Below are 12,633 nucleotides of genomic sequence, written 5' to 3'. Positions count from 1 at the left end.
TCTTAACTGAACGCGCCGTGTCATCCATCCAGTTCCCCAGAGATCTCACCAGTTCATCCCCCGCATATTGTTCAGGGTCATAAACGAACGATTCTATGTTACTAGACGAGAATAAAATCCGATGGGGTATAAAGTTCAAGCCGGCTAGCAAGGTCTGCGGACTGCTCCGTAGGTAGAACCAATCGGAAGGGATTTATTTGACGCTGACTGTACATACTATTCGAACTAGCTCAGATCCCCATGGGGAATCATGGGGATCATGCGGAGTGCTAAATATTGGCCAATCACATGCTTCAGTGTCTCTCCGGTGGCTTCGGAGCTGTCCAAGCGTAGGGCAAAGGCGAGACGGAGTAGCCCTTGAGAAGGAGAAGATGTTGAATAGACATTGGCTACCAATTCCGCCAACCTAGAAGAAACAGAGTGATCTATCACTGGTTATAGCCCGTTAGCACGACATTTTCTGACTATCGCTCTGCTACATGTACATTCCCGATGTCTTACCCCAAAGGACTCAACCTCTTGCGTAGGTTTACAAGTTGTGATGTAAGGCACTACAGCAGCCGTCTTGGCTCTCTACACGACAAGAAAGAAGCTCACGATTGGTAGATCGGCGATGCCTTGGTCAAGTTGAAATATCCCTACGGTGGATTTCTAGATGGCATTCGCATCTTTTCTCCGGACTCTGAAGCTCGCGTCATTGGCCCAGCTGTGACTATCAAGATGGTCGAGTCCAGCGATGCATCCGCTCCAGTGTTAGACAAACACTTTGTCGATCACAACCAAGATGGGGGCATTATGTATATTCAACAACCCAAAGGGCTACCATCAGCTTGCTGGGGTGGATTGATGTCAACGAGAGCACAGTACCTGGGGGCTAAAGCTGTTGTTATTGATGGCCGCATGAGGGACATCAACGAGCACAAGGAAATGAAGTTCCCTGTATGTTTACAAATTCAGTCTCATTTTATAAACGATTCTAACAGCCTGAAGGTATTTTCTCGTGGTCACTCGATCCTAGGCTCAAATACCTTTACTAGGGCGTCCCTGGTTAACGTTCCTCTTCAATTCAAGCGCGATTTATGGGTCAATCCAGGCGACGTGCTTGTGGGAGATGCTGATGGCGTCGTCGTTGTGCCTCCATCGTTGATCGAGCGCGTTGCTGAATTATGTCAAGAAAGGGCTGAGGTAGACGAAAAGATGTTTGCGGAGCTCAGGAAGGGGGCTGCTATGGGAGAGCTTATTAAGACGATCCGTAAGAACAAGTAATAGAGGCATCTAGTGTCGTCATTCAAAGCTCTATGGAGATACTGTTTATTTATTAGATCGCATGAGTGAGATAGCACGTGTTAAAGACAGACAAGACTGAGCATTTGACCTTGACCACCATTAGATACATGATCTATGACGCAAAGAGTCTCTTCGGATTCTGTACCATCAACAAGTCCCATTCCTCATCCGATAACCAGCTTCTCAAGCTCCGGAGCCACGTGTCATCATCCACTTTTAAGAACGGAGTTTCTTTCATAGCTTCTTCGTGACTGCGCACTTTCATTCTCGGCGTATGCGGCCAATCACTTCCCCAAAGAATCTGGTGTTTGTTGGCATCCACAAACGCTCGTACGAGGAACTCAAGATCTTCATAGTGTGGACTCTGCTCGCTCACGCGGTATGGTGCACTCAGTTTGACGAAGAGAAGCCCATCCGAGACAAGTCTCATGATGGCCGCGAAACCAGGTTGTTTCGTAGGATTGTTGCGATACTCTGATGAAAGCAAGCTCGGTGCCTTGAGAAGACCAAAATGATCAGTGATGACCGCTCTACCTGTTGGTGCAACTTCCGCTCGAACAAATGGCTCCAATTCATTCCAGAATTCAGTCCGAATCGTCGTCATCGTCAGACTCCAGGGGAGGGAAAGCCTCACAACCCTTTCAAGGTATGCACGTAAGGTCTTCTTTTGAAGCTCTACATCTTCCATGGCCCCGTGGGGATAGAGATTGACGCGAAGGCCCCGGATCCCAGCCTTTTGCATGTCTCGGATTTCATCGTCAGTAGTTGTGAAGGGATCGATGACTCCTACTCCCGAAGTCGACTGTCGTCCCAATTGAGCAACAAAGGCTTTGAGAGAAGTGCAGTCATCGCCATACGATAACCCGTGAGTGAGAACTGAGTTTGTAATACCCAAGCTCTTCCGGAAGTTCTCGAACGCCTCGATGGTTGCTGCAGGAGGTGTGAGGTGTCGCGTGGGACTGTAAGGAAACAACTGGGCTGGTATAAATTAGAACTGCATATCGAACTCCCAGTATATAGGTATCACATACGATCAAAAATATGGTGGTGAGTGTCCCATCCTCCTCTAGGAAAGAGGTCTGCGTTACTGGTCTGAACGAGGCTTTCGGATGCCATGATTTACACTTTGATAGTCGTTGAATACGTTGAATTAGTGAAGATGCTTGATTGCGAATCAAAGTTGATTAAATTATATCCCCACAGACTGTTCTCTCTGTAACAATTGACGCTAGGTAAAGTTGCCGCATTCCTGGGGCCCCTTACTTTTCCAAAAGTGGATATTTCTGGACTATTCCGTAGACGAGACTGAGGCGGAGTAGCCCAGCCAGTAGCTTCGTTGGTGGCCCGGATGGTCGACAGGCCACATTCGGAGCGCGGGGACATTCCGCTAACGGATTGAAGTGATGGGATCGGAGGGTTGACGAGGGTTTCAAGGACAAGGACGAATACAAACATAAGTGCTATCCTTTGTCATTTACGATAATTCAATAACAAGGCATCATGGTAGATAAATTGTCAAATACACCGACTCCACTACAGTCGATTCTAGCTGGAGCTGCTGCGGGTGGTGTTGAATCTCTCGCGACTGTAAGTCTCACCCGAATCTATTTTGAACTCACTTCCTTTGCAACGGACCCAACTCATGATGGTTTGACCAGTACCCAACCGAATATGTCAAGACAAGAAAACAACTCCTAGGCGCATCCTCGCCGTCGCCTCTACGCATTATGATTACGGCCGTCAAAGACCATGGCATCAGCGTTCTCTATACAGGCGCAGGGGCTTTCTGCATCTCCAACGCCTCGAAATCAGGCATCAGGTTCCTGACATTCGATGCAGTTCGTAGCAGACTCCCTCGAGATGGCAAAACGCGCAAACCTACAGCTATATCAAACATGCTTGCTGGGGTCGTTGCTGGAGTGGCAGAGAGCATCAGCGTGGTAACGCCAGGTGAAAGCCTCAAGACCAAGATCGTTCAAGACAGGGCAGGTCCTCGCAATTTCAAATCAACCAGTGACGTCATTCGTTGGACAGCGACTCATCAGGGGATACGAGGTTTCTACCGTGGAGTGGTACCTGTGACGATGAAGCAAGCGAGCAATGCCCTAGTTCGGTTTACCACTTATCATACACTATTTGACTTGATAGAAGCACGATCGAAAGAAGTCGGCAAAGGGAGTTTCGCAGCTCCAATTGCTGGAGCGTCGGCAGGCGTTGTCACGGTATATACAACAATGCCTTTCGATACTATCAAGACAACAATGCAGAGTGTCAGGGTAGGAGGAGACAAACAGGGAACCTTTAATGTTCTAACTACTATAATCAGGGAATCTGGTGTTCCCGGCCTGTGGAAGGGTACAACACCTCGACTTGTGAGATTGACTGTGAGTAAACACGTTACCGTGATGTAGAACAGCACTGACTAAAACATTTTTCTAGGTTTCTGGAGCACTTAGCTTTTCAATCTATCAGAATATACTGGACTTGATGAAAGAATCTTTCTAAAACTAAACAAGATATAGAAGAAAGTCAATTAAATTAAAAATAATAAGGAATTTCACAAAAAGTAAGAATTTTAATACATAACTGTAGTCTTTAAAGTAGATATACTGCGAGAGCAGGTAACTAGTGCGGCGGTGGGTTAGTCCAGTATTTTATGGATTAAATTATCTCCTCGCCCCGCACTATCATTATTACATTCCTGACTTTCACTTTAGCTTACCCGAGTCGCTGGGCTCGCTCATCGTCACGACACGCAACATCTTGCCTGAATATCAATCCACGAAGAAGTAACGTAAAACCAATCAAGCCCGTATTGTCTATTTCTTGTCAAATCAAACGCTCTTTGGGGGCAAATCTAGATGGCGACACGGACCAGCACGCCTAAAAAGGTCCGACTGGCTTGCCGTCGTTGTCGATCGCGGCGCATCAAGGTGAGAACTGCGACTGACTATACCTCAAGAAATCGTCCCTGAATATCGGATAGTGCGACGGTCAAGTTCCTGCGTGTACGAACTGCGCAAAGGCTGGGCAGGTATGCCTGGATGTGGACAGCCAAAACTCCGATGTTATTATTCCTCGCAAGTGAGTAAATTCAGCACTCAACCTGTAACGATTACTAATTTTATTGAAGCTTTGTTGGAGCTGCTCGTGCAAGGATACAATGGCTTGAAAACATCATTAGGGAACGCGCTCCTGATGTTGATCTGCGATCGGGGCCTAATGTTGAGCCAGCCCTTGGGCACGAGACAAGGTGTCCGAATGTAGGTGGAGATGTAGAGGGTGAGCCATCAACAGCACAAACACCTGCGGTTACAAGTCCAGCCTTGCAGAGCATTCCGTCCAAGAGATCAGCAGATGCATCCGAACAGCCTGATCATGATGGGTCGGTCCCGGAAAGGGTTCACTCAGTTGCCGTTAACCTGGGTATGCTTTCTCTAAACTCAGACTCTCCTGAGAGGCATTACCTCGGTTCAAGCTCGGGTTTGCTCTTTACGAATCTTATTGGAGCCTCACCATCAAGTGCCGCGTCTACGCCACAGTGTGTTGGTGATAATACCAACGCGGGTGGCTCGGAGTGGCAGGACACCGATAAGATCTCAGACTACAAGACTTACTATGAAGCACTATATGCTTCTCTGCAAAAGGTGATCACATTTAACCAATTACACTTCCTGTTTCGCTAACCGTGCTACAAGGAACTACCGACAAAGCCAGAGGCTCTCATTCTTGCCCATACATATATACGCTGGGTACACCCCGATTTTCCAGTCCTAGAGCCTTCTTCTTTATTGAGTGCTATAGATGCGATCTATATATGCGTTCTTGAACCTGGAGAGGTGGGTAGTTCACCTCATGGCTGGCCCAGCACTATGCCTCCATTCCGGTGGAATGGACGAACAATCGTACCCGGAGTATCGGAAAATCATGGGACAACCCTGCCCGTGATTGCCTTCATTCTCTTCATGGTCTTCAACATTGCGGCTATAGTCAAAGTCCGAACTAGAGTCTATGAATTTCCTCCGCAGAAATTTCATAGAGCAGCCGTTCTTTTTTCCAAAGAGGCCTTTTCACAGATTTCACTTCCTACAATCCAGGCCTTAGTTATGCTTGTTAATCACAGCATGCTTACGCCAGCGGAGATAAATCTCTGGACCTTGGTTCATATCGCCCTGGCTCATTGCGTGGAGCTTGGCATCCATCGCGAACTGCAGAATGTACAACCCGAAGACGTTGCGCTGCAACAGATCAGGCGATTTACATTTTTCACGATATACTCTCTTGATAGGTATGCTGCCCTCGGAGTAAATCCTGGATAGTCTGCTCATACTGTTCTTCTAGGTCAATTTCTTCTGTCCAAGGCCGTCCTCTTGGCTTTAGGGATGAAACATTTGATATCCAGCTTCCCCAACCACCACCTGAAGACGATGATGTGGACGGAGCTATTCCACCGTCTTTCATGACCGCCGTCACTCGATACGCTTCATTCACCTACAAGCTTGACCGCATCGTGTCCGACATTAAGCTTCATTTCTATCATCTCCCAGAAGACTCTAGCTGGTTTCCCTGGCCTGAAAACCCCATCGAACATCAGCAGAGAATTAAAGAGACCTTGGATGGCTGGTGGCGAGAAGTTTCCCAAGAGACATTCGACTTTCCTAGTCTCAATGCACGTCAACGAGAAGTCTGGAGGCTCAAACTTAGAATTAAGTATTACACGATAACAGTTTTGCTGTTCCAGCCCTCTCAGGTGGTCCGAAGCCCATCTGCAGATGCACTACAGATTTGTTTCGACAGTTCTTCAAGCATCCTTGAAGGCTACCAGCGGTTGTACAATCTCCAAAGTCTTCATTACGGTTGGAGGGCAGTGCAAAACATTTTTGCTGCTGGAGCGACGTTGATCTATTCATTCTGGACCTCACAAGAAGTCCGTAAACGTGTGTCTATACCTAGAATGTCTAAGGACTTGCGAACTTGTTCTAGCCTTCTCACTATTGGCGGCGAATGGTGGCCGTCTGCTAAGAATGGACAAGAGAGCTTTGACTCAGTGGCTAGCTTGACGATGCGAAAGCTGTACATGGATGAACCCCCGTCCAAGGCCCCGCGTCTGTCACTTCACTCGACCACCACCGGACTATCCAGCCGTCGGACTGAAAGAGGGGCGCTGGAAGATGGCTCCGTCACGGTGTTGGATAACCCTCAGGGCATGGGCGACATTAGCCAGCTACCGCTTGATGAGATGGATGAGTCATTGCAAGGGATGGGAGTAAATGTCGCCGATGATCAGGCCATCTGGTACGGCATGGATACTGACAGAGTCGATTTCATGCCAGAAATTGAGATGTTTCTAGCCGATTTCGACAGATCCGAGTTTACCTGGAGCTTCCCTCTGGATGAAAACGGTGATCAATTCGGTATGCACCCGAATAACCGTTTCTAAATTAGAGTTACGGAGGTGCGGAGTAGCCCGTGTGTGGAGATGGATGATCAACGGGTTGCTCCGCACGCCTTCGGAATAGCATCTAGTCGCATTTATCGCCTCGGCTCGGTCATGGAATATTGACAAATGGGGTTTTCTTAGATTGTCATCCTGTTGAATAAAGACCAGAGGTCATTCTACAGAATTATTTTAGCATTAGGATGCCGTAACAAGCATTCGACAGTAAGCATGACATTGACGGCACTTCGGTCTACCCTTACGCGGCGCTCCTTTAAAAAAGAGCTTCGATGGCTTCATGTCCGTGGTTTGGCCACGCACTCGTCGCATATTCCCATCAGCCCTCTTGAACCTGTATATACTGATCCATCCATAAGCCCTGGTCGCCTGCTAACTTGTGAGCCAGTACAACCATCTCGATTACGGCTCCCAACTAGAATCCCTGCACCGCGTCCGAGGTACCAAAAAAAGACCTCTGACATTGACCGAGAAGATCCTTTACAGCCATCTCATACATGACCAAGATGATTGGGCCCTCGATGGAATACAAAGAGGCAAAACAATTTTGCGACTACGACCTGATCGCGTCGCTTGCCACGATGCGACCGCAACCATGGCACTCCTCCAATTCATCAGCGCCGGCCTCCCACGCGTTCAAGTCCCGACATCTGTACACAGTGACCACCTCATCGTGGCTGAATACGGCGCAAAAGAAGATCTCGTTCGAGCCGCAAACGACCATGGCGAAGTCTATAAGTTCTTGAGCAGCGCTGCGAAAAAGTATGGCATTGGTTATTGGAAGGCTGGCGCTGGTATAATCCACACGACCATCTTCGAGAACTATGCTATTCCTGGAGGCTTGATAATTGGCACTGATTCACATACACCAAATGCCGGCGGCATGGGTATGCTTGGAATTGGAGTCGGTGGCTCAGATGCTGTGGACGCCATGGCTGGTATGCCATGGGAGCTGGTCTGTCCCAAAGTCGTAGGCGTGCGATTGACAGGCAGCCTCTCGGGATGGAGTTCCTCTAAGGACATAATCTGCAAGCTGGCCGGTATTTTGTCCGTCTCTGGAGGAAAAGGAAAGGTGATCGAGTTCTTTGGGCCTGGAACTCAGACTTTGGGTGCAACAGCCATGGCGACTCCTTGTAACATGTCCGCGGAAGTTGGATCAACCTCTTGCATCTTTCCCTACTCCCAAGCCATGGCCCGTTACCTTTCAGCGACAAAGCGAGGGGACATTGCTGACTATGCCGACACCTTCAAGGAAACACTACTTAATGCCGACCCTGGAAGCGAGAATTTCTACGATGAGATCATTGAGATTGATCTTTCTACACTAGAACCCCACGTCAACGGTCCTTTCACACCTGATCTATCGCACCCACTTTCTAGCTTCAAGGAGCGCGTCGAGGAGAGCTCATGGCCTTCAAAGATTAGCCACAGCATGGTGGGAAGCTGCACAAACAGCTCGTACGAAGATCTTGAGAAAGTCTCTAACCTTGTCACGCAGGCCAAGGATGCGGGCATGCACCGAACCAAAACGCCCTTCATGGTCAGCCCAGGCAGCGAGCAGATTCGTGCTACAGCAGAGGAGAGCGGTATCCTCAACAAACTTCGGGATGCTGGCGCTATTGTTCTGAGTAACTCTTGCGGCCCTTGCGTTGGGCAGTGGGATCGAAAGGATGTCAATGTTGCTGGAGCAGAGAGTAACTCTGTCATCTCGAGTTTTAATCGCAACTTTACTGGTCGCCATGATGGAAACCCAGCCACCCATTCTTTCGTCACATCCCCCGAGATTGCTACAGCCTTTGCCTACACTGGAGATCTTACTTTTAATCCTATTACCGATGCCGTGTCTTTCGTCGATGGATCAGGCGCGCCCTCCGAGTTTCGCTTCACACCTCCAGCAGCCAGCGAGCTTCCTCAAAATTTCTCTGCTGGTGATGACTTGTATCAAGCTCCTGTCCTCACAAATACTTCTGAGCACGAAGTTGTTATCGATAAGGATAGTGACAGACTGCAACTTCTGGAGCCTTTCACGGCTTGGCAAGATGGAAACGCGAAGGACATGCAAATTCTCATCAAGGTTGCAGGCAAGTGCACAACAGATCATATTTCTCCAGCAGGACCCTGGTACAAATATCGCGGGCATCTCGAAAATATCAGCAACAACATGCTTCTGGGTGCCACCAACAGTTTTCTCCCCGACGCCACGTCTCTCAATATGATTGGCAAGGCTAGAAGCACGATAAATGGCGAGATCAAGACTGTGCCTCAAGTCGCCAAAGACTTGCGACAGACCGGTATCAGGTGGTGTATTATCGGTGATAACAACTACGGGGAAGGTAGTTCGCGAGAACACGCTGCGCTGGAGCCGCGTTTCCTTGGAGGTGTGGCTGTCATTGCCAAGAGCTTTGCTCGGATTCACGAAACAAATCTTAAGAAGCAAGGCATGTTCCCTTTGACATTTGTGGATCCTCAAGATTATGAGAGAATCACCGAAGGCGATGTCATCAGTCTGTTGGGCGTGGATGGAAGTGATCTTCAACCTGGTAAGCAGGTAACAATGGAGGTCAAGACAAAGGATGGTAGTCTATGGACTGCACCGCTCAACCACTCCTATCATGCTCATCAAATCGAATGGTTAAGGGCTGGAAGTGCATTGAACTATATAAAACGATCTACTCTGCGGATATAACACATTACTACTTTGTTGGGGTTCTCCTCAAAGTTTAGTGGCTTAATTCACGCGGCTTTAATTAAGACAGTACTATAAATAGCTACTTAAAGGCCTAATTATATTACCCTATACTACTTATCGTAGTCGTGGCAACGCTCCGGCCACCACCTCGGCGGAAGCGTAAAACGTTCTAGGTACCATGTTGCGACAAGTCGAAACTAGGTTTCCCCAGTTTTGTCGAGGGCAGCAATATTCGATGTCATTAATCTAAATGACTATGGGTCAATAATCCACAGAGATACAGTGGAAGGGAAATGAGTGAGGATGAGCTCTGTTAAGAGTTACGTACAAATTGAAATTCTAATAGAGTGCGGGGAAGGCTAAACTGGGTGAGCGAATCTTGAGACTAGCTGTACTGAGCCTTTCGTCCTAGAGGCTTAGGTTGATCATGTCATAAAAAATTAGTCATTATCGGGAAGAAGATAATTGCGGGACGATATGTAAAGGCAAAAAGTGAGAGATTCAAAGATCTGGAACGAGCTGACTTTACTTATCGCTCACTAACCCGGATTATCCTTGAGTATCTATCTAGTATCTACCGATCAAATTTTGTTAGCATGATCACCAGCTGACCGTGACTTGCCGAAAGTATTCCGCAGTCTCTGGTACTGAGGTTGTATAATTTATCTAGAAATAAACCTTGATGTATATGTTTTTTGGAATAGCTTCCTTTCGGTGTCCACACTGTCTGACATTGCACCAGCGAGTATCTCTACCTGATTTAACTTGCTGATATTTAAAACTTTGTGATTGGTACGGACTATAGGGTAAGAATCACAACGTATAGTCTGAGCCGAAAAACGCGAGTAGCAACAGTGCTCTATCTGGTTTAGAAATTTGAAACACTCTGTCAAGTGCAGAACCCAATTAGGCTTTCTGTAAGATACACCTTGAGTACTGCTAGTAAAATGCGGAAAGATATTGTGTAAAGTGACGAGAATTATCCTCATAACGCCCTGCGCCCTACGCCCTACGCCGCTGAAATTCGGGGCGGAGGACGTCATGTTGGAGGTGGTACCGAATCAACTGAGCAAGTTCGGTAGCGTAGTGGATACATGCTCATCACTTTTAAGCTAGTTAATTGGTTGAAGATGTTATACAGATCAGTTGTCATGCTATTGCTTGAAGGGATGGCAAAGTTAGCGTAGGCTCCACCGCGCCGATGAATTTGCCCAGTAGATGCGGTAGTTCAAAATGAGGTTCCTGTACTGTAGCTTAGGGGGAGAGAGGTTTTGCCGACCCGATAGACGACTCGACAGAGAAAGCTTAGTCGCTCCGCAAGGAGCCTTTCTAGGTGTCATCTCCTTTCTTAGCTGCCAGGATTATTCATCGGCAATTCACCTCTGATCAGCCCTTTATCGCTGCAATTCGGCCATACTGAGGAAGGTCCCATTTCGAACTTTACCATGCCCGATAGCAACATGACTGATGCCTCAAGTGCTGATAGCTTGACTGTCACACAAAAAAGGTAGACCAACTGTCGTGACCCCTTTCATTCCCTCTTATCCCGTTATCATGGACGGACACAACGACTGACCTCATAGACTACGCAACCGGCTATCGCAGCAAGCTTTTCGAAAGCGACAGAGTGCCTACATTAAAGACCTAGAACGGCGTTTGGAGATCAAAGGCAATGACGAGAACGAGCAGATTGCGCAGCTTGAACACGAGAATCGCGTCTTGCGCAAACAGCTTAATACGGCTTGCCGCAAGATAGAACGCATTCAGATCAATCTGAAATCGCTCTCCAACTCGATAATGAGCCACGTTTCTCATGACTCAGCCTCTAATCTGCCGACCCCACAAGAAAACTTACCTAAAGACGTCTCTGACAGGGAGTCTGATGATGAGAATACCCACAACAATATCACGATGGCCGTGCAAAACCGATCCAGTACTGCAACTGACATTATACCGAGCCATATACACGAGCGCAACGACAAGATCCCGGGACTACAGTCAATCGACAATGACGAAGACCTGTTTTCCTCGATTTTACTCGATATCTTGCCTAACGAAGACGACCATTACATAGAGCAAAGTTCGTCTCTTGACACTAGAGTCCAAGATGGGCAGGCGCCAGTCAGCCTGGATTTGTCGTGTCTACCCGAAAGACTCCCAAATATCAGAGGCTTACCAGGCATATGGTCGCACGAGTACCAAATGGGTCCTGCAAGCTATCGTGTTCATAGCCCCAGCCAAGATCAGGTCGTACGAGGCCTTGCCAATACAAACTCGTCATTTGCGGACCATTTGCAGATGATCAGAAGCTGTTTAAACATGCAATGGCAAAAGATGAATCAAGGTGGGCCTAATATGGAGACAATGCAAGTTAACCTCGGACTACTCTTGGATAATAACGAACTGACATGGTTCAGTGACAAACTTTACCTCTCTGCGACCGTAATGCTATCACACTTCCATAGTCTTAGTCGGCCCGCGGCGCTTGTGTGGTATACGGCTACTCGTTTTGAACATAACGTTACCTATCTTCTTCTGTGGCAACTGAATCGATCCCGTGCAATCTACTCAAGATTGCATGCAAATTATAGGCCCTCAGCACTCCAGTTCTCGGAAGAATACCCTTCCAATATTGATTGGTGCCCGTTTCCAACCATTAGAGACAAGCTCATCCTTTTACACGCTGCAAATCCATGCTTAGATCAGATAATGTGCGACATTGCTACTGCTTATACGGTGGAGGTAGACGCGGAGAGCCTTGTCTTTGGTCAGACTGGTCAAGCATTCATTCGAGTTTGGGATCTGGTTTGTGGTCTCAATGCCGAAGATATGGCCGATGACCTGGCCCAAAATGGTGGCTTTGATCCCGAATTTGCTACTGGCCATGTTCCATTTTCTCTCCCTGCCCCCGACATTGAGTCTTTGTTTCAACCCGAGTATGCGCGTGTAGCTTTTAAAGCGCTTGGCTTAGGTGATGGGATTCCCCGATTCAAGGTGGATCCTAGTTTGTTTGTTCAATACCCAGAGCTGTACGATGCTGGCGCTGACGTTATGGCTACCGGGACTGCTATCGCACCTAGCGTTCAGACAAAGTTACCAGAGCCAGCGTTTTTCCCAAAACACGACACTCTAGCCATTTATCGGAACCTTGCAGCTTGGTGTGTTAATGGTATATGTAGAGCTTCAAGTTTAGAGGCATAAA

The 12,633-nt window shown here is 47.8% G+C and overlaps 6 protein-coding genes across 6 annotated transcripts; 5 read left to right on the top strand and 1 right to left on the bottom strand.

The window, feature by feature from the left end:
* Positions 1 to 492: 492 nt before the first annotated feature.
* FSST1_000163 (ribonuclease E inhibitor RraA/Dimethylmenaquinone methyltransferase) lies at positions 493 to 1,266 on the top strand (the record flags this gene model as incomplete). The annotated part of the gene is made up of 3 exons (XM_083227547.1): positions 493 to 543; positions 607 to 939; positions 991 to 1,266. 3 exons carry the CDS (start codon positions 493 to 495, stop codon positions 1,264 to 1,266), a joined length of 660 nt encoding a protein of 219 aa, XP_083090345.1.
* Positions 1,267 to 1,399: 133 nt separating this feature from the next.
* FSST1_000162 (uncharacterized protein) lies at positions 1,400 to 2,403 on the bottom strand (the record flags this gene model as incomplete). Its single annotated transcript, XM_083227536.1, has 2 exons — positions 1,400 to 2,265; positions 2,319 to 2,403. 2 exons carry the CDS (start codon positions 2,401 to 2,403, stop codon positions 1,400 to 1,402), a joined length of 951 nt encoding a protein of 316 aa, XP_083090344.1.
* Positions 2,404 to 2,787: 384 nt separating this feature from the next.
* Positions 2,788 to 3,792, top strand: FSST1_000161 (uncharacterized protein; the record flags this gene model as incomplete). The annotated part of the gene is made up of 3 exons (XM_083227525.1): positions 2,788 to 2,874; positions 2,946 to 3,671; positions 3,727 to 3,792. 3 exons carry the CDS (start codon positions 2,788 to 2,790, stop codon positions 3,790 to 3,792), a joined length of 879 nt encoding a protein of 292 aa, XP_083090343.1.
* A 356-nt stretch (positions 3,793 to 4,148) lies between these two features.
* On the top strand, positions 4,149 to 6,727 carry FSST1_000160 (uncharacterized protein; the record flags this gene model as incomplete). The annotated part of the gene is made up of 5 exons (XM_083227514.1): positions 4,149 to 4,220; positions 4,274 to 4,371; positions 4,421 to 4,934; positions 4,986 to 5,575; positions 5,629 to 6,727. The coding sequence occupies 5 exons, from the start codon at positions 4,149 to 4,151 to the stop codon at positions 6,725 to 6,727; spliced, it is 2,373 nt and encodes a 790-aa protein (XP_083090342.1).
* Positions 6,728 to 7,337: 610 nt separating this feature from the next.
* Positions 7,338 to 9,428, top strand: FSST1_000159 (aconitase family-domain-containing protein; the record flags this gene model as incomplete). The annotated part of the gene is made up of 1 exon (XM_083227502.1): positions 7,338 to 9,428. The coding sequence occupies one exon, from the start codon at positions 7,338 to 7,340 to the stop codon at positions 9,426 to 9,428; it is 2,091 nt and encodes a 696-aa protein (XP_083090341.1).
* A 1,448-nt stretch (positions 9,429 to 10,876) lies between these two features.
* On the top strand, positions 10,877 to 12,632 carry FSST1_000158 (bZIP transcription factor; the record flags this gene model as incomplete). The annotated part of the gene is made up of 2 exons (XM_083227491.1): positions 10,877 to 10,938; positions 11,015 to 12,632. 2 exons carry the CDS (start codon positions 10,877 to 10,879, stop codon positions 12,630 to 12,632), a joined length of 1,680 nt encoding a protein of 559 aa, XP_083090340.1.
* Between the last annotated feature and the right edge of the window lies 1 nt (position 12,633).

Source organism: Fusarium sambucinum, chromosome IV, assembly GCF_050947815.1.
Source record: "Fusarium sambucinum isolate potato_lamoka chromosome IV, whole genome shotgun sequence".
In the NCBI taxonomy this organism is placed as follows: Eukaryota; Fungi; Ascomycota; class Sordariomycetes; order Hypocreales; family Nectriaceae; genus Fusarium; species Fusarium sambucinum.
The sequence above is the reverse complement of the archived record's forward strand: the minus strand, read 5'-3'. Positions and strand labels throughout refer to the sequence as shown.